This window comes from Perca flavescens, chromosome 9 (assembly GCF_004354835.1).
Source record: "Perca flavescens isolate YP-PL-M2 chromosome 9, PFLA_1.0, whole genome shotgun sequence".
NCBI lineage: Eukaryota > Metazoa > Chordata > Actinopteri > Perciformes > Percidae > Perca > Perca flavescens.
The window spans coordinates 27,818,742-27,840,100 of NC_041339.1; the positions used below are offsets into that span (position 1 = coordinate 27,818,742).

Consider the following 21,359-nt stretch of genomic DNA (forward strand, 5'->3'; position numbering starts at 1 on the left):
GCTGACTGCTGTCTGAAGTTGCACAAGGACACGGCAACGAGAACCAGTCCCTGTGGGACTAAAACCAACAGTTTTTCAAGGACTAAAACATCATCCTCTTTGTCCGCACAGACAGACACACACTTTATGTTTTGGCTGACTCGAAGATACTTGTCAGTCATACCAACTTCCAAGCATTCCAGTTATCCTAAATGTGCACACACATCATTCACACAATAAAGGCTCAGTGAGTCATACTTATAGGAGAAGGGTCAAATGAAAGTTATAGTGTCTGCTATTAAGAATCCCTTTGACACATCTGACACTTTACAATAACAATTCTACAGTTTTTACAGTGATCGAGCCATTAATTAGTAATGTCACAAATTTGTAAACTCAAAGATTTTTCTCAATGGGACAATCAAAAAACATACATTAGCGCTTCATGAGATTGTGCTTGACTTAAGGAGAATATGCTAAACCATTTAAGCCAAGCCAACCAGTTTAACTTCTGAAAAGCAGCAATGGCACACATCATTCTACATAATTACATCAAAATCCAATAAGTCTGAGATGTTGTGTGCCTGCCTTAGAAAAAAAGAAAAAAAAGGGCATTTTAATCATTGCAAAGACTCAGGATGAACATGAAAATGTAATAGTGACATGGCAAGCCAAAGATAAAAGCCACTGGTCACAATGCTAACAGCATTACATTTAAAAGGGCAAAATGTATAATCACAGACTGATTCAATTTCATTTTATAAAATTACAAAATGACATCAATCAGGCGCTGCCAGCTTTTCCAGCAATCAAAACTGGATTTGTGTATTATTCTGCTCAAGTCCTGAGCTGGAGTTTAACAACCTCTGGAACACGATGAGAGAACACACTTTTTACGTCAATCCAATCTAAATTAATTTGCCAGCTGGGTCAGGCAGAGTGGAGCAGTGGGAAAGCTGTCCATCTGCTTAAAGCAACAGGAGTTTTATACGATTTCAAACCACAAAGCCAGGTGGTCCTGCAGCAATGGGGAAAGCACACAGAGGAGACGGTGGAAAGAAAACTGGGATTAAAGGAAAAGGGCGCAATTTGGTGGGCTAGATTAGATCAGAGGGATAAGGTGGTCGGATAAAGGCTAACAAAAGAAGGTAACAGAGAAAGAGGAAAATGAACAAGTGTCTGTTCTTGGGCTGGTTAGCTGTACTCTCAGCGGACCAGTGTGGATGGTGGTAACTAGAGTGAAGGAGAGGTGGGGGGTTGTAAGGTTTGTCATGGAACACCTGCCTCCACTTAACCCCTCTCCCTCTCTTTCTGCTTGAGCAGCCTCTTTCAGCCATTGCCTCTCCTCCTGCCCTGCCACCCCTCCTGTGCCGTCATTCATGCACGGAGTATCCTACGCTCTATCCTAAGCTCACAGGCCCAAGGCCTCTTCTTTTCCCAAACATGGGAGGGCCCCAAAGCCTGAGCTGGGACCTCGCTAGCCAGCCACCCAGACAGTCAGTAAGCAGAGCTGTTCTTAAAGCTCCGGTAAAAATTATTATTGATATTAACACTGATTCAAATGACCTCTTATAATATTAAATCCAACTCTAAGGCTTTTGCAGCCTTAAGAAACTTTCAGCTAGGTCAGCAGGCTTATTTCCCTTACAGTGGGCAGAAGCTCAGACAGGCTCGTGAACTCAACAGGTGCAATGCAAAATGCCCAAGAACTGAAGAAAGTGTGACATCTAGTAATCAAAAGAGATTTGGGTTTGGTGGGGGGGGGGAGCGCTAAAACCGAAGCAAACATTAGATTTGAATGGGCTGCTCATGTCGCTCTTTGTCTGCTGGCTATGTGAGTAGGTATTTACTTACACATTATGTATAACAGTATGCCAACACTGTTAGCGCTTGGTTGCGGTTAGTTTAGCTAGAGGTACAAAATGGCCAACATACTATACTGTACCACCATCCTGTCACTTCCACTGTTAAACTCATTCAAAAAACAATTTTAAAATACTCTCTACATTAAAAAATATATTAATATATTAATTAATGATATTTCAGTCCATATGGATACAAAACTCAGAATGTGCACTACTGTATAAACACAAATGTACACCTGTATTTACACACATAATCCACAAACACTGAATCTCAAACTTCTTATACATTTTACAGTGATGATAGATTGTGAGTATTTTCTCACATTCACACAATACAACCAACGTAGCACTCCATCCAACTGTTGGTTATACCAATTAAAGAGCTGTGTTAGGTCAGGAGTTATTCATTTGACATTAAAGAGGACATGGGGCCCCCTATTCAGACCCACCACAGGCATAAACTCCACCTCTCTCTTCTTTTCACCCCGTTTTCCATGCCTCATAAAAGATTTGCCCCTCGCCTCCCCACTTACCCCCCCCCTCTCTCTTTCACTCTCTTGTTTGCTCCTTCACTCACTCATTATTTTCCTCTCACTCATTCTCTTCACCTCTTCAACTAAGTCCTCTCTACTGGTGTTCAGTGGGGACAGTCACCAGATCAGATGTTACATTACAATATATAAATGATTATCAATAACCATCTCTTCCCCTTCTTTTCTGGCTGCTGCCCCCCTTTCACCCACTGCTGGCCTCTCCTCTTTTCTTTCCATTCATGGATGGTAACTAAAGGTAGAGCTGGAAACTCCACCATTAGCCCTATATCTGTAGAGCTGGCCTGTGGGTCTTATCCCAGTGTTTCTGTTCCTATTTTAGCTAGATGTGCTGTGCATGAGCCTCTGCAAGACACAGACACAGACACAGACACACACACACACACACACACACACACACACACACACACACACACACACACACACACACACACACACACACACACACACGGTGAGATGGAGGGGTCACTGGCCGTCAACAGTGTGTTATACAGTAGCTCTCCCAAAGGTCTTTTACTAAACACAGCGTTCGAATGAGAGACACAAAGATGTAGTCAGTCATTCTCTTGACTCACTCTTTCCCTGTTTTAAACGCATCATTGCCTGAGTGGCAGTCCAGCAGCTTCTAATGTTCTTTAAATCTCTAACTTAAACTTACAGAGACAAAATAGCAGCCATGTAGGCAAAAAGTAGTGCAATCTGGGGACCTGTAAATAACAGCTTGAAACATAGATGCAAGTTAAGAAGTCAAGTTAAATCATAGCCGGTTTTAGTTGCAAACGCAGTCAATCACTGAGTCCAACAGTCAAACAGCAGAGTGCTGACAGATGTTCACAACAATTGGTGTTAGGTAATTGTTTTAGTTTTTTTAAACGACACAATTGTAGCCTGTGTTTCTTGGCCTTTTGACTCCTGACACCTCCTAAAATAGTCATCGTTAACCTTCTTGCAGAAGCGTTCTTATTGTATGCCAAACTGAGATAACAAGTTAATTGAATTCCAAATTCTATTTACCAAAACAGGTGACACTTAGGTCAACGCTGTGTTTAAATGGGAATACATTGAGAGAATGTACCGAAAATAAATTATGACTTATGCCAACGTGCAAAAGAGATCTAGAACAATAGAACAACAAGAATAATTTAACACTGAGGAATTAACGGGAACTAGTCTCAGGATTTGCACTCCAAAGCCACGGTTTCTAAACAGTTCTTATTTATGGAGGCTAGTCAAGGGATGGGTCTGACTGAAAGCTTGGTGGTCCAGTTGTACTGTACTTTAGTCAGACCAAGTCAGATTTTGAGGAAGTGTACCGATTTGCATGGGCTACTTTATAGATCCCAGTAGGGACATTTTCTTTTCATTTTCCCCACTCTACTGGGATGTCAGAGCGCAGGGTCAGTTAATGAAGAGCTCTCCAAGGGCCGGTAGGCATTCACTGTCTTGTTTAGGAACACTTTAAGGGTGTGGGTGTTCACCAAGAGGCGCTTGAACTCAGGCCCTGTGGTTAAACAGGGGCTTTCCCTACTATACAGTAAACCACCCTGATGATTTACGATCTATGTTACTTGTGGATGATTCAATTTAAACCTCTAACAGGCGGTGCAAAGGCAAAACGCATCATTTGAAGCAGAAAACTAGAGCAGATTTGTGGCCTTTGTGTAAAAGGTACAATGACATCAGGACAAAGCAGGGATGAGGGTCAAACTTTGGCCACATGTAGAGTCTATGGGAAAAAGCTAAACAACCTATAAGACCAGTTACACACTGGATGCGTCGCGCGAGCGTGTCAGCTGCGTGGCGTGACAGTTTTTATTTCAGCTCCCATGTTAACAGGTCAGAGCTTACATAATGCCTGCGTGACACGCAGCGTCCCTGGTAGAAATAGAACTGACGCCTATTTTTCACGCGACACGCAAGCGTGTTGGGAGCGTTTCCAGGCAAAATAGAATAGGAAAAGATGTTTATATGTCGTTTAGACACAAATACATATTTATAAATGACATTTTGATGTTTGAAAGTCTCTAGGTTTTGATGTAATAAAAAATATATATTTATATTCTGTAGCCTATTTTGCCGTCAATACTGCCGACGTTGTCATTGCTGTAATCAAATCAGTACATATTTATGTTTAACATGGAATTTCATTTTATCAATGGGAAACAGACAAGGCTAGCAGCAGCAGCACCACCACCGCGTCAGACACGTTTCTGGCGTGTAAAGACATGCCACGTGTCACGCAGCTGACACGCAACAGAAGCGCCACGCTCACGCCACGCAGGCAGTGTGTAATCGGCCTAATAGCCTCATTTTGTGACCACTTGCTGAGCCCAAAACCTAAAAAGAACTGCTTCATCATACCATATAACAGTTGAAACACATATTTCCAGATCCAGAATGATGGAAACTTGAAAATTGAACGTCATTTTTTGCAAATATTAAAGTAAGTGCAATAACTTATTTGGGTCTGATTATGAAATTACAGTTTGACGTATGGGTTGACTGTCAAAAACTTGAATACATGATGTTTACAAGCATACTGTAAGTAAATTATTGGTCTACATGTCTAAATCTTATCTAACTCTCCTCGTAACAGTAGCTGCAGTGTGTCAGCTGCAACTGTTTCCTTGTTTATCCAGTGCCCAATTGGTGTGAAACCTGGAAATCCTGAAATGACGGGTTAAGAGCGTAAGACGGTAAGCCTACTAAATCTCAGTTGTGAGCCATGCTTTGATAGACATGGTGCCTGAAATGACTCCCCGGCTAAGGTAGCTTTCTTCCTGTCTGGGCAAGAAAGAGGAAGACGATGAGAAAGGAAATGACAAAAAAAAAAGTTTAATAGAGAAGGAATGCTATAATATGTCAGCAGGGAAAGCAGGGGAAAAGGTGTAAATTGAATAAAGGGAACAGAGGAAAAGAGAGAGAAGCATGTGGCTACCAATGGGGGCTGTTTTTAGTAAGCAGGCAGAGACTGAAGGGTGCAGATAGCTGCTGATGGAGGCTCCCGTTTCTAAATGTCAGTGCTAAATGGTACAGTCCAGGCTGAAGACAGAAAACTGATAACTTATCATGGCTCTTTTTGTGAAGAGAGGCACTAGTGCATTTTTACCTCACTATATAAAGTGTGCAGACATGCTTGATTTACGCACAGTTTGAAATGTTAAATTCAACATAGGAGTTAAAACAACTCTCTCTCTTAATCCACCTCGCCCTCCACAATATAGTGTGAATGCAGTCCAGCCCCCGACAACCTGTCTTATTAGTCAAGGTCATCGTTAATCTACAGTGTAAAAAGTGCACAGATTTATATGACGGTTAGTGTTTGATCTATAGCTGGCAATGATTCTGCTTTGTTTACTTTGCATTTCAAGTCTTTCATCTTGTTGATTTTTGCCTCCCTTTTCTTCCCCTCGCCTTTTTTCCTCTCCTGTGTTTCTAGTTGTGCCGTGTAGTTTATGATTTGCTGATAGAGCAGGCAGACAGAGGTCTTGAAGGGTCGTCTGAGACAAAAGCTGCTTTTCAGCTCTCAGGACTGAAGCCTCCCAGCTCTGCTCCCTTCAGATAGTCGAAATATGCCGGCTGGGAGTTTGAGGTGAGGGAGTGGGAGGGGTGGATGTTGCTCCTGGCCTCCTCTTCCCACAGCGGCCGAGGTGAAAATGACTTTACCATGTGAAGAGGCTGTGGTCGCTCCCACTATGTATGTAGACCTGCCAAACTGTCCTTCATGTCTTGTCTTAATCTGAATTCTGAGGTTATGCTAGGACACAAGTACAGAATATTTTACTTAAGGGCATGGTCATGTTTCAGGCCGGGTCACATGCGCATGTTTTCATTATCATGCACCCCTAGCCAGGCAAAAAAAGACATGCATATTCTGATAAGGGTTGTAAGAGAGATGGAGAAAAATGCAAACACAGAAGACTGCTTAAAAAGTGTGTCTGTGTGCGTGTGTATCTGCATGTTTTGTGGAGGACAATGTGAAACTGGGCGAGTTTGGGGCAACAGAAAGTGTGTGAGAGAGAAAACAAGAAGCTTAGACGGTTCTACACCAGGTGAGTTTTCCTGAGGGCAGCTGGGAGTATTTTTCCCCTCATTTAGCAGTTCATGAAAAAAACCACAAGCTGCCAGATGTGACAGAGGGCACGCACCCTACTCACACTGTAAACACACACACACACACACACACACACACACACACACACACACACACACACACACACACACACACACACACACACACACACACACACACACACACACACACACACACACACACACACACACAACTTAATCTAACCCAATGTGAATATGCGTGTGGCACTGATTTACTGTATTCCAACATAAGTCAGGAGAAGATTTCTATCAGGGGGAATGTCCGTCTCATTAAAATGAATGTCAGATGAAGTAAACGGAGGGTGAAGACATCAAAGAGGTCCGCAGGGAGCTGAATAAATCTGGGTTTAAACTAACTACAAACCTATTTATGTCAGGAATTTGACTATGAACCCTACCAAGAATCTGAAAATAAATTTCCAACAAAGTTGAGAAAGTTTAAAAAAAACATCCTTTTGTTACTTTCCTATTTAGTATTATAACATGTGATCTATTTAATCTCTTTAAGGACTTTATTGCCAATTGTTATGGGCCAATAATACACAAAGTCATGTTGCTGAAAAAGCTAAATTTGCTTCAAATATGTATCTTAAATACCTACAAACATGTAACTACACATTGTTTGTTGTACGTTTTGTATGTTGTTTTAAAAAATGTAATTGTTAAATCAAAAAAAAAAAAAAAGAAATGCGATGGCTACATCATGTACCTATGGCTCACCGCTGACCTACATTCCCCTTTGTTATTCCACACATATCGGCACTGTGTAAAACCGCTGGCTGCTAATTGCTTTCACATTACAGAGCAGCCGGGTGATCTTGGTGGCTTTCCAAGACCACCAACACTGGGACATAGGGCGTGCACATTTGCAAAATGCATACCACCAATCACTGGCTGCATTAGTGTGTAAGCACAGACCGAGGGCAAACATGAAGGCTGCTATCTGCTACATAACCGGTAGTAAAACACTTCTCTGCTATTGTCTGGGACCATCTTAACTACTGTTTTTCTTCAAGTTTTATGACTTTCGAGCCAGGGAAGCCCATGTAACTTATGTTAAAAAAAGCATGGTTTTCACATAAAAGTAAAGAGGCTTCACTAAACACTTCTAGGGGCACCTTGTGTTAACCACTGAGTGATGTAACTATTTCAACAAGCAGAAGAGTGCTTGTGTGTGTGACTTCCTAAACACATTTAACAAGCATGCAGTACACTCGTGAGCAATGGGTTATTTGTGCCAATTAAACATGGAGGGCAGCTGGCAAGAAAATTGTCCTTCCCTTATTTTCCTCTCACTCATTCCTTATCCTATCTCACAGACCTACGGCTGACATGGAAAAAGTTTAAAAAAAATATGATGTAATACTTTTAGCATTTTTCCCCCCTTCAAGTTCACATTACTTATCTTATAGTGATGCACATACAACCTTCTCATCTAATCTGGTTTTAAAAATGAACAACTGTCAATCAAAAAATAGAAACCAAAGACAAATCATTAAGAGGCCATGTTTAGAGGTGTTAAGAGACTGTTTAGGTGTTCTGAACAGGATGTATGTTTAATTTTTGAGCTTTATTTCCCCACAGTGCTAAAGCAAACAATATGAACCACAGAATCTACCAATATCACCAAAATCCAACCTGGTTTCATTTTCCATTTCCATATCAACTAATTGTCTAACAAGCTGTGCAGAGTTTCCCCCTTTTTTTCTTATTAAAAAATGTTAAACACAACAAACAACACTAGACTAGGACATAGAAAAATAAATAAATGCACACTGGGATGTTTCTTTGTTGCTCTTTCAGTCACCTAGTCCAGTGGTTCTCAAACCTTTTTCAATAATGTACCCCTTTTGAATTGTTTCTTTAAGCCAAGTACCCCTTGACCAGCGCTAATCATTTTCAGTAGAAAAAAAAAGTCTATATAAACAGGAACAGTACAGCGATGTCGACCAGTGATATATTTACTAAACAACAGCCTTGTAACTGAAAAAAACATTTAAATGCTAATGAGAAAAAGAGACAAAAACTGTAAAAAAGACAAAAACTTGGAAAAAAGATGGTAGAAAGAAGGAAGGAAGTAAGGCAAGAATAGGTCAAAATAGTATCCAAAACTTCAAAAACAGTGACATAAGAAGAAAAAAGCGAGAAACTTGTAAAACAAAAGTAGGAGGACAGTATAGGAAGGAAGGCAAGATTAGGTCCAAAGAAGGCGACACAAATGTCACATATTTGGTAGGAAAAATAAATTCTACACAAAGAGGAAAAAGGTTCTGGACAACAGCCTTGTAACTATTAAACATTTTGTTAAATATCTCACGTACCCCCTGCAATCCTCCAAAGTACCCCTAGAGGTACACTTACCCCCATTTGAGAAACACTGACCTAGTCTGATCACAGAGCAATCACTTGAGCCTCAACAGAACACTGTTAGCAAGACAGCAAGTGATTGGCAGTGAATGTCATTTGTTTGTAGTAGCTTTATTTAGCGATTATAAAACACATCTTTGCTTGGAATTTGTTCATTCCTTTGTTCATTCCTTTCCTTTCCTACATGTACAAACAAATCAACAAATATCAAGACAAAGGGCAATGTCCACTCCTGCTCATGGCCATCATGAGTAGAAGTTGAGCTAGCCAGCTGGCTGGAGTTAAATCAATTTTAAATTAAAGAGTGAAAGGACAACCAAAGCCTGGGGTGCAAAGCGAGGGCAGGGGGGGACAATGGGTCACTGCTGTCTGGTTGTGGACACACACACAATTGAAGAAGTAACAATAACAGAGAGCCAGAACAGAACATGCTCCAGCATAAAACTACAATAACTGGAGTACAAACACTTTTCATAAGAAACCCTTTGCTTTGGACAAAGTTTCCGAGGATGAGAAGAAAGAGGAGGAGGTGGACACAGTAGATGAAGATGGAGTGGGAGAAAAAGCCAAAGTAAGTGTAAAGGAAGGAAAGCTCAGACAAACTCTCGCCCTGCCAAACTCTACCACAAGTCGCTGCGTTGAGTAGACAGTAGTCCAAACTATTGAACAGTACCAGCAGGGGAAACTTCAGACTAACTCCACTATTGTTTGAATTCCCACTCCAACAGTCATGAATTACAGCGATCTGTCTCGCTCCGAATTATCAGCACCGGCCCATTTTGAATCAGCGCTTCAACAGAGCATGTCAGGAATAATAAGCCTCAATGCCCATAGCAGGGATTTCTTTTCTTCTTTTTTTCAATTTCACTGCAACAGGACCCTTTAGGCTGCATACATCTCCAGGAACGGGCCCCTCACTTGTTGCAAAACATCATTACACAATGCATGCAACAGTATAAATAGTTGTTCATCTCCATGAAAAAGCTCAATAAATGTTGTATTTGAGTGCAGTGGAACTGTGGCTAAATGTCTGGAAAGATGTTAAAGCGGTGCCATCTCTCCTTTACTCCAATCATGGCTGTAATGACATGACAGGTTTTATGTTCCGTTAAAATTTTCTGTGGGACAGTGAAATGCTGGCAATCTGTTTTCTTCTGTTAAAAAAAAGAATATGGCCTGCATGCATTGCTCAACACTTCCAAATTTAAATCATGGAAATGTATCTATTTTGCAAGCGCAAAAGTGTTGACATGACAAGAGTTTGACTTATATTGTAAGACTATGCATATTTTTCACTGTTCACATCATATTTTAGCATGAAGGGTTTAACAGTGTACAACAGTGCTGGATGAAATAGTGAGAGAGATGGAGGGCTGAGAGGTAATGAGCTCTTATGGGCCAAGCTTAGCACGGCTGAGGCAGCCACGCAGAGGTTAAGCAAACAGGCAGTGGGATCACGCGGGCCTAAGCCTCTTATACAGGCCCCTCTGAGGAGAAGATCATTGACTTCTGATAGGGGGATGAAGGTCAGGAGTCGTCAAAGATAAAGGGGCCATCAGTCCACAACCAGTGAAAGCCCCTTTCCTTCACCATCTCTCAGTGTCTGTTTATTTCTGTCTAGTTTTCTATCAAGTGGTTTTTTTTTTATAGTAAAATGTTTCAGCTTTTTGACTGATACGACTTGCTGAGAGTTCATTTAAGCCAGCTGTCAGTCAAACGCCTCTACGAAAATATTTTACCATCCTAATATCGTTCTTAGCCCTCTCAGCTTTCACTTAGCTGAGCCGGGCCCATCCCAGTCCTCACTCACATCCTCATACATTTATCCTTAAAAAAAAAAAAAAAAAAAAAAAAAAACTTGTTGAACCTCTTCCTCTTTCCCTCCCCGGGTCCTCCTCTCCTGCTGGGAGTCGCAGGGCAATGCAGTTTCATTTCCTGCCCTGCTGAAATCAATGCTTTTTGAGAGAAGGAGAGGAGTGGGGAGAGAGCTGGGGAGAGACAGAGACAGATATATAGAGAGACAGGAAAACAAGAGTGAGGTGTGAGAGGACTGTTGGCATGCAGGACACAACCGCACTAGTAAGTCAACTTAAACTTGACTTGGATCCAAGTCAGTGTCAGCTTTGATAAACACAACCCGGGGAAATTAAATAACTGTTCAAAGTGGAAATATGAAAAACAGGGGAGCTGCTCCCCATGGTTTTTTTATTCGCCTCAGAGAGGGAGAGATTCTGCGGAGGGCAAGAGCGGCATTCAGCATCCCACAGGATAAATGTATGAATTCCTGGGCGGGAGCGTCAGTTGACAAGATTCCTTTTCGCCCGCCACCGGGTTAAGTACAGAGTTCCCCTACATGAGCTAAAGTCTCTGAGTGAATGAGAGGCAGACGGTGATGAAGAAGACAGCATACATTCTGTCACAGTCACACAAAGACAAAGACAGATTCCTGCCCTGTGACTATTCCATACCCTTCTAAAAACCATTCCTGCACATTTCACCACAATAAGCAGCTCAGACATCAAACACAGGACTCCCTCAGTGATTCTACGAGCCTCTGGTCAACGCATCTGGACAGTCAGTAGCGCAACTGCGTCCTTCCATCCTGCGATTCTTCCCTCACTTGTTGTGGTTTTAAAACAGACCTACAATCTGGATAGTTAGACAAACCACACAGGAGTCAATAACTGTGCCTTGAAAGTAAGCTGCCGTATGGTGAGGCCATCAAGCCAAAATGGATTTAAGAGGCTACCAGTGACTGTGTGCATATGGTAACAGATGTCCCCCAAGACTGTGAAGAAAGCTTTGAGGGTTTGCCAAAACATTAAGTGTCGAGACTCACAGCTTTAGTTTTTAAATCAAAAAAGGGGCTGATTTGTTTTCCATCGTAAGCTAGATTTTTAAGAAATTGCAGACGGAAGAAGAAAGTACTAACTTTCATCAAGGGACTGATCAATGAATATTTTTCCTTGTGGCCTATCACAAAGTCTGATTAATGAGACAATCTGTAAATGCATTTATTGCCCCACAGGGGCATGGATTTCTCAGTTGGTTCTGAATTAGGTAGATGGCTAGCCAGCAGTGGTTTGCTAGATATGCATTTAACTCACAGTACTTCAGAATTACAGCCAGTGAGACCTTTAACTCTAGATTCCTCGGTCAGTGTGGTCAACACAGGATTAGAATGGATAGAAAGGGAATTTCCATTTAAGTCAAATTTCTTAAAGTCTTTTGTGCTTTTTCTATTTGTGCTAAGTCACCGTTTTATTTATGGTTTCTGGTTCCCGAACATTATCGTCACGATTTACAGCCATGCTGGACATTCAAATAGAGATTTTTTACAGCAATCATGCAGGCAAATTATAGCAAAGTTGCTTCTACGCTGACTAGTTCTGTCAGGACTAAAGGCAGTACGTGTCTGCCTTGTGTGATCATTTAAGATCCCCTGGACAACAGGACTGAGCCACTAGTTCAAGGCAGCCCCTCTTAAGTCTTTTGTGTGTGAATGAAGTGGCTGGGTAAACACTAGCTGCTGGTTAATAGGGATCTTGCTTAGAGAACAATGTGCCAAAGCCTTTGGTTAAACAAACATGCTAAGACCGTGTCCACACTTATTCCGATACATTTTAGAACACTGTTCAAGACCATGTCAACACTAAGCCAACTGAATACAGAAAGTGTTTCACTCCCCAAATTGTTGCTTTTTAAAAAGACAACTTTCCCCCACTTTTGTTTACTTTGAATTCCTGTATAGCCGTAGATCACACAGTATAGTTGTTGTCGTAGCTCTAGATTTCCGTTTATGTTTTGTAACTACCTCAACGACTTTGCAAGCATAATGTAGTCAATTGATCAATGGCTGCAGTGTAGCAGCACAGGAAACACTGTTCAATTTCAAGTTAATTGTAGATGAAGTCACACCCTAATTTAATAAAATTATAGTTACCACCTAACACAACCATAACATACAGTGATTTCATTTGAATGTATTGATACTTTGGGGCTTTTTTTGTTTAGAGGCTATTCCACAAATCTTGTGGAGAAATGAAATTGGAAGAAAAACTTCTAAGTGATGTAGTGGGAGAAAGAAGCTGAGAGAAGAGAAAGACGAAGGCAGAGGGACCATTGGTTGTTCCTTACCATAAATCCTGTATAATAGCAAAACAACACCTCATAGTTGAAGTACATTAAAAAAAAGGTTTTTGGCCAGGCCTTTATTGAAAGGGAAGAGAGAGGGGGAATGACATGCAGCAAAGGGCCTCAGGTCGGAATAGAACCCCCGGCCGCTGTGGAAAAAAATATGTAGCACAACATGCAATCGGTACCCACAGCAAACCACGTCCTTTCATTGTTAAAGGAAAAACGAGAAAAGTGGGAGAGCTTTAGCAATTCAAGATCTGTTCTAACACTGAGAGACAACTTCCCTGCACACAGATGGATGGCTGATGGATGACATTCAAGAGCTGAGGAATCAAACACCTTTTTTGATTAGACATCATCTACATACAGTACATTGGAAAATATTTTAATGAGGTGATAATCTACAAGAGACAAGGCCTTTAATTAAAATAGGTTAGTAAGTGCTCATGAAATATCTCAACTTTGAATCCCCTGCTGAAAACAATGAAATGGAAAAAAGCTTATACATTCACAACTTTGTTGTTATTACTTTAGCAGATCCCCAAATCTATATCATGGCCAAAGTAGAGTTGTTAAACTGGTAGCTTTGAACTTAAATCCATTTACAGGAACTAATCTTCAAAAAACAAAATTCCTCAACTTCAGGCTACAACAGAATTATAGTTTCTATTGCTGCTGATTGTAATTACAAAGCAATAAAAGTCCAAAAACAGCCAAACACTTTCTCTCTGTATTTTACACAAACAGAAAAACTTCCTGAATGACTAAATGAGATGGCGAACCACAAATCAGTCTGAAAGGCAAATCCAACACTATATATACACTCACACGTTCAAAAGGGGTTCAGTTAATTTAAACTGAACACAAATCATAAGATGTCCCGTTAAATTCAATTTCCTGCAGTCCAAACATCTCTGGTTTAATAATTCCACAAGCAGACTGAAGTTTGTATTCTATGCATTTTCCACATTACACAGGAGAAATGTGCTATTTACATTATATCTGTATGTATGTTAGAGGCATGAAAAAAAAAAGAAAGAAAGACAGAAACAAAGAAAAAGAAAGATTTGAATGATCAAGCTGCCAAAAATCATTTTGGATTCACACAACTGTGAAAAAATACACGTGATGATGTTGTATTAACAACTGCAGAGTGATAAGTTTATACAAATGTCTCAGTGGAGCTGATGGTCCAGTGGTTTCACAGCGTAACCACAGCACCATGTGGGCAAAAGAGCAGACATGGAGCCACAAAGACATATCAAGACTGATATTGAGAAAGCCAAATTATGACTAAACATCCTTTGCATAATCAGCATACACTGTAACTGCAATGAATGAACTAAAGTGCTTCTGCATCAGCTGACATCACAAAAGACGTTTTTTTTTGCTCAAATCAAAGATGCAAATTACTGACAAACCATTACTAACGGCCTGTATGAGTGGTTATGATTGTGTCTCTAAAGAGAGCAGGAGCTGGTGTGGAGCCACCCCGCTCTCAGTTATTGTTGAGTAAACACACACAGCGTAGCCAAGAGCAGCAAGTCAGTCAGCCAGGCAAGAAGTGCCAAGTAGAGGAGCCACTCCACGGCCAAAGTGAACTCTACAGAAAGGGAAGGGGACAGCACGTGTGTGTGTCTGTGTGTGTGTGTGTGTGTGTGTGTGTGTGTGTGTGTGTGTGTGTGTGTGTGTGTGTGTGTGTGTGTGTGTGTGTGTAGACAGAATATAGCCAAAAAAGTCAGAAAGAGGGCAAAGCAAAGAAGAAGAAAAACAGTAAGAGAGTGCCAGCATTTGTCTCAGGCCAGTCAGATAAGGGGACTGCCAAAGAGTTTTGATGTCATGCTGATGGTGGTGGGGTGACGGAGGGGTTGAGTATTCTCTGATCCTCTAGCAGGCAGAAAGTAGGTCTGTGTCTACTACTGCAAACTTACTTTGAGGGACGGCTTTTTAAATGTTCCTAAAGAAACACTCATCATCATCATCATCATCATCATCATCATCATCTCCACATCCATATCCACAAACAGCATGCACTTGATTAGTGTTTCTGACCTTTCATTGACATTAAAGTTATTTAGAAAGTGTCCTCTTTTCATTCACTTTAAATTAACTTAAATCCATACAGTAATTAGATGCAGGCCACATTTAATGGTTGTGTTCAGTGTGAGTGACAATTTAAGTCACCAGACTACTTAACTTAAGCCAAGTACTTACTTAGGGAATGTTGTGAAAAAGATGACCATGCCAAAAAAACTTATTTCCACATAGACAGAAATGTGGCCACACCACATTTGTGGGGGGGATAAAGCTGATAAAAATGAATAATTCCTCCATTGACTGATAAGCTACACTTTTTGGGAGAATAAATACGAATATTTTTGGCAGAGAAGCCCTTAAAGTTGGGGGTATTTAATACCTTGGAAGGAGAGTGGTGTTGTACAAAGACCTAATTGTGGGTGGACGGAGATCTCCCTGTCTGCTTGCAGTGGGGGTTTCTGAAGTCCTTAATGCAATGCAAACAGGGTTTAAAAAGATTCACTCTGACACATATACAGTAGGGGAATTTAAAAACAAGCCATGTTTCATCCTACCACCTATTAAATGAAATGTAGCATGAGCTCCACACATTAAACCCGGGCAAAGCTAGCTAGGAGGACACTAGCAAAGTAGTCATTTGATAAAACTGCAATGAAGAGTGGTCTCAATGAAATTCAGAGCTCTTTAAGCCAGTGCTATTCCCCACAGTCCTCAACATTAAACTGTGCCAAGTCCATATGGGAAATTGATATGCAGTATGTGTGGCTTATTCCATTAGACTCATTAAAGTGTCACTTTGTCATCAGCACACTCTCACACTTACAGCTTGCCTTACAACTGCAGCAATGGACTCATTGTATTGTGTGCGTAAAGTACAGCAGAGAACATTTTTTATGTGGCGGGCGTAATTTGTCTTCCAGACAGCATTCGAAAGACATCAACATAGAAAGCTATTTCATTTGTGGTCGGACATACAGAACAGGTCAATCGAAGGAAAGGGGCAAATATAATTTTGGTCTAATGTACCATACCTTTTTGACAGAACGTAATGCTACCTTCCTGCAGCTTATTTCCCCAACCAATCCTGACTCTATACCTCTGTTAAAATCAGTTAAGTGCCACACTGTCCTCTCCACACTGGCTTTTCAACTGCAGCACTATAACCTGAACCAATATTTTCTGTTCCTTTTGTTAATCAGGCACTGCATTTTCCTGAACCCTGCAGAGGTTTTTTTTCTCTCTAACAGACTGACCTCCTGTGCAGACAGTAAATTGCAGGAAAAAGGGTTTTCACGCTTGGCTACAGTTTGTAGTGGCAGAAACTTTATCAAACGCCTCCAACAAGGATCTGAGTGAACTGTGTTTAGCCTTTGATTAAACGCTGCCTCTCAGAGGGACCCGGACCGCTAAAATATAAGCATGTTCACAGAGTATGATTTGTGGAAATAAGAGCATCTGTCTGCCAATATTATGCAAATGCAGGAAATACACACTTCTTACCATTCACAGAAAGGCTTCTGCCTGTATTGGCAGAAAGTAGGTTTCCAAAAAAGGAAAACCTTAAATCAGGCTCTCCTTCTAAAATTCCTCTGTCAACCAAGCTTTGACGACGTATTATCAGGACATTCCAGCCAGTATCTCAATGGAAAACAACTGTACCATTCACTGACATCACACATAAGGAAACTTCATGTCTTGTGAATTCTGTAGTAATCAATGAGGTAGTCCTGCTTTGGAAACATCATCCACAATAGGAAAGTGATGAGAAAATCTACACAAGTCAGAAAAATAGCACAGAACATTAGTTATTTGATATCTTGATGCTTTTTTTATCATTTAAAGCAAATCGCCCGCTGGCTGTACATCAGTTAAACAATTAGCACACAGTATTGTCCAAACAGTTTGCCCTATGGCAACACTGAGGCACACCGAGCCTTGGCAAACACATGTGCTTAATAACGAGTGGGAAGTAGGTAATTGCCAGTGCACGACGTGGTTTACACCAATGTTTTGAATCAGTGACATAAAACAGAGTCTGAGCATATGATTTATGGCTACGTCCCGATTAAATTAATGTCCGACACTTTCTTCCCATTTCACACGCTCAAAATGGAGTCAAACTGTCTAAAATAAAATCTACCCCCTCCTCCCAGAAAAAAAAGCCATACATCTGTTTCACACATACAGGTCCTGCCACATTCTTCTGTGTCTGCCAAAAGCTTTTAGGGATGCACACCGCTTGATGCCTGAGTTAGTGTAGTGTGCACTGTGCAGAGTGGGAGTTGAGTTTTAAACACAGCGGAGTCATCTATCTTAAAGAGATGTACCACTCAGACCATAATGGAGCCAAACATTTACCAGAGCGTCTGGATAAAATATTGAGAAAGTGAATATAGTCACATATAAAAGGAGAAATTAGAGCAATATCGCAATGACGAAAAGCACTAAGCAAACTCAAAATCCCTAGAGGAAGTGGCTGATATGCAATAGTTTTACACGGATGCACAGAGAAAGTGCTACCGTGTACTTTGACATCTTTTTTACCTCCTTGTAAAGTTTTCCCTTAATATGAGTCTAAGAAAATGCCAGAAGAAATATAACAGTACATAGACATCTCAGTAGCAGGGAGAGCAGGACAAGCTCTTACACACTCCGCCTGTAGGAACGAGGATTTTTTCCAGGGGTGAAGTGCCTTTAGTGTCAACAGTGTGTCCTGTTGAAAACTGCACTGAGGCAGTTCCACCATCATGATTTATAGCCTCCCTGAGTGTTATTAAAAGGCTAAATGCAACTCTAAACAGATTTCCCATAGTCGTTGCCATGCACAGCACCTTTTATGTTTGGAGGTGAATGTCCCATGTTCAGAAACATTTACATAGTTTATATAGTTGGAATATATTGCTGTCCATTTATTTTTATGAACAAGTCAGAGATTATTACTTTGGAGCTAAAGGGCAGGGGCTGAAAGATGGAATGACAGTGATGATTTTAAAAAGATGCTGTTCTTATGTTTAAATACTTGCACTGTGGTAATCTGATTGAGCCCCGCTTTCAGCGGAAATCTGATTTCCATGCTGCAAAACCTGGGTTCAATTTCAGGTTAACTGATTAAGAATTAATCCAGTTGGCACAGATAGATTCCTGCTGAAAGAGAAATATGAGGCCATATTTCCAATCGTGCGCAAAGGCATGGAAAAAAAACCTATATTTGCCTATGTGTATATATATGCCTATAAGAATAAAATCTTATGATCTGTTCTGATTCCATGCTTGTTTAGATTAGCACCTAGAAGGCTGATAGTGATGCCTAAGCTGTTTTTGGCATGGAGAGGGAAGAATCTGTGGGCTGATTAAAGTGCACGTAAACTCTGGTTTTAGAGTAATCAGATGAACACAAGTACAAACACATTATCCAATTTCCTGCCTTGACCTGATGACTTACATCAGACTTTTGTGAGCATGTAAATGAAGAAAGAGTGCTACACAAAAAAAAAGCGCATTCGATTTGGACTGCATTTTGTAAGCCAAGTGGTCAACATTTCAGGTGTACATGCAGTTCATCAAAATACATGCCATAAATGCATATTGTTGGTTTACATCTTTTGCCAAGTCTGCCAAATGCCCTTGGTGTAGCGAAGCCCTGTACCTGGAAATGCTGAAATTTGAACCACACAGACAGGCCAGTGACCTCTGACCTCTTGACTGGACGCTCACAGACTGACCAGTAAACCAGACAGCAGCAAATAAAGACAGACAGCCACGCCTTTCAGTTTCTTCCTTAACATGTTTGCTCAGTTGCTTCCACAATACAGTGACATTATATCCACTGGCCACTGATGATCACATGGTACTGCATTCTTCTCTCCACATTTAGTACAGTTGAACTTTAACTTTAAACTCGTTCCTCTCCGATCATTCCGATCACAAGCCAGAGTAGACAAGACTCCCAGTGTTATCATTTACTAACATATCCTGGAGCTGATTCATTGGCGATGAATAGGAGGTCAGGTTTGTGGATGCTGTGTAAGAACAAAGCATCTTAATGGGTGTTCATTTTCTTGTCCATATCCATAAGGGCTACATAAACGTCAGTATTGAAATAATTATACAGAGCAGCTGTAGATCTTCTCTTAGAGACAGCAGTTGAAGCTTTTCAGTAGTTTTCTGGTTTCCAGTAGTTGGATGGAGTGCAAAAGCAAATCCGTTTTGCTTCATAACAAACAGTATTAGCATATGAAATGTGATTTTCATAGTCGATTTTGCCTCTAAACTGTGGGAGTCATTTCCAACTTTGCTCGCCCCCACTCCATATTCAATCATGAAACTCCATTTGAAGAAGTTATAGCTACCTCATCCAGTTAAGTAGGCCTATTGTGGATTAACATTCCTCCCTGCCTCAGTGCAAAAAAAGAGAAGCAGAAAAATATAGAGGAAAAGGGATGGCAAGAGAAGGGCCGTCACAGAAAGCTTTACGCTCAACGCAGCATATTCTGTACACCTCCATTGTAAATAACAGCCAAAAGCATTTAAGGAGGACAGAGATAATCCAAACAAACCCCCAAAAACCATCCAGAGATAATTCATCACTACCCCTAATGCAGGGGAGGATTGCTTTATACTTACTGTACACTCAAAAGTCAGAGGACAGAACAAATTTAAATGCTTTCCAATAGTAGCTTCTCAAACAATTCAAATTTAATTCAATCATACTTATATTAGTCAACCAAAAGTTACATATACCATCAGGCGATCCTTTTCTCTAAGATACACACCCTCAGCCATGTATAGTAAAAGGTGGAGGAAATAGTTCTTAAGATTGTCGAATGGGCAAAAAAACTAGAGCTCTTTACTTAAAACCATAGACAAATAAATTATTATTTATTTTAATGTTCTGTAAGAGGCATTTAAGACAGTTTGCAGTTTTGTTTCCACAGGCTGGCCTACAGTGTGTTTCCAAAAGTTGTCCATGCATCCTCCTACTGCCTGAAAACAGCCACTATTCTCTTACCATCAGACGAACCTAAATGCTTGCCTTTTAATTGAAATTGTGTGCATCTCTTATCTTTAAAATAACCTAAATCGTTGAGGGGGGGGGGGGGGGGGGTAGTTGAGGGCAAAATAGCTATCCAGCTGACTAGTTAAGAGCCCCCCTATTGTCTACCAATGGAGTCAAGTCTTTCCCCGTGAAGAGGCTTCAGAATGACAATAGGACGATAATCTAACAAACCAAAGATCATTTACATGATAGGGGAGGCTGAAGGATGGCAAACAGCTCAGCTTAATACAACAGTTTGTTGACATTTATGAGATGATTTCAGGAGCGAAATACAAATACAAATACAGTGGTCTTTAAAATATACTACCCTATATTTAAACATAATTATGGATGACTTAAACTGCCTTTAAAGTGCAATAAAGCCACTACAAGCACACGCTAACAGTCCCTACAAAGAGTTTTCGTCAAGGTTGACGTATTACATTGTTGAATTCACGCGTGTTGGGATGAACCGCAGATTAAGTAAAGCCAGCAGAGACGCAGGGGCAAGACGGGAATGATTACCGAGCGAAGAAAGAAAGTCTTGAGACTCACCAGACGCGCTCAGGTCCAGGACACTTTGGAGGAGCAGGGCGATCCAGAGAGCGCAGCCTGGACATCTCCAGAGACGCTGGCTCGCCGCTGCCCAAGTTGGATACATTCCTCCGGCTCTGTGTTAAAAAACCTTCGCCCGCTTTTCACATCCACTTCACTCAAAATTTTAATTTCGAGCCCCTCCAAAAAAAAAACTCAAAATACGGTGCCTTGATAACTTGTGCACTGTTTTCAGCTGATCTTCCAAAGCGCACCACAACCCTCTCGATGAAATAATGTTGAGAGTCTGGAAGAAAGTTGTCTCCGTTTCTCCTGGTTGCTGTCTCTTTCCTCCTCGCTGGAGCCCAGCACACTTTCCCCCTCTCTATCTCTGCCTTCAACTGAGTGCAATCCTTCCTACAAACTTCACTGGGGAGACCACAGGAGCCACATGGCTCCGATTAGCCATGTGTCGCCATCCTGTGTTCGCTGCAGGGACTGTCGGAGGGCAGGCAGAGACGTTTCAATTCCTGAAATGGATTTAGCGGACATGAAAGTGCACAGGAACAGAACAGCTACTAGAAGAACGACCCAACTACTGTACTGTTTCCATTGTCAAGAATTAACTTTAAATCTCATTCTTTCGATAATGCATGCTAGCTGTACTGGAGCTTTTTTTTTATTTTTATTGTGGCCCCAAAAAGGCTGCATGAATTAAGTAACCCAAATAAAGCTTCCCAG

At 41.0% G+C, this 21,359-nt stretch overlaps 1 protein-coding gene across 2 annotated transcripts in view; it reads right to left on the reverse strand.

Annotated features, from left to right (window-relative positions):
- ror1 (receptor tyrosine kinase-like orphan receptor 1) overlaps positions 1-21,119 on the reverse strand; it is a 124,277-nt gene extending 103,158 nt beyond the window's left edge. For both annotated transcript variants that reach the window (XM_028588209.1, XM_028588208.1), the window contains exon 1: positions 20,640-21,119. In XM_028588209.1, coding sequence (XP_028444010.1) covers positions 20,640-20,745 — 106 coding nt within the window. In that variant the 5' untranslated portion in view covers positions 20,746-21,119. The remainder of the gene's footprint in view (positions 1-20,639) is intronic.
- Between the last annotated feature and the right edge of the window lie 240 nt (positions 21,120-21,359).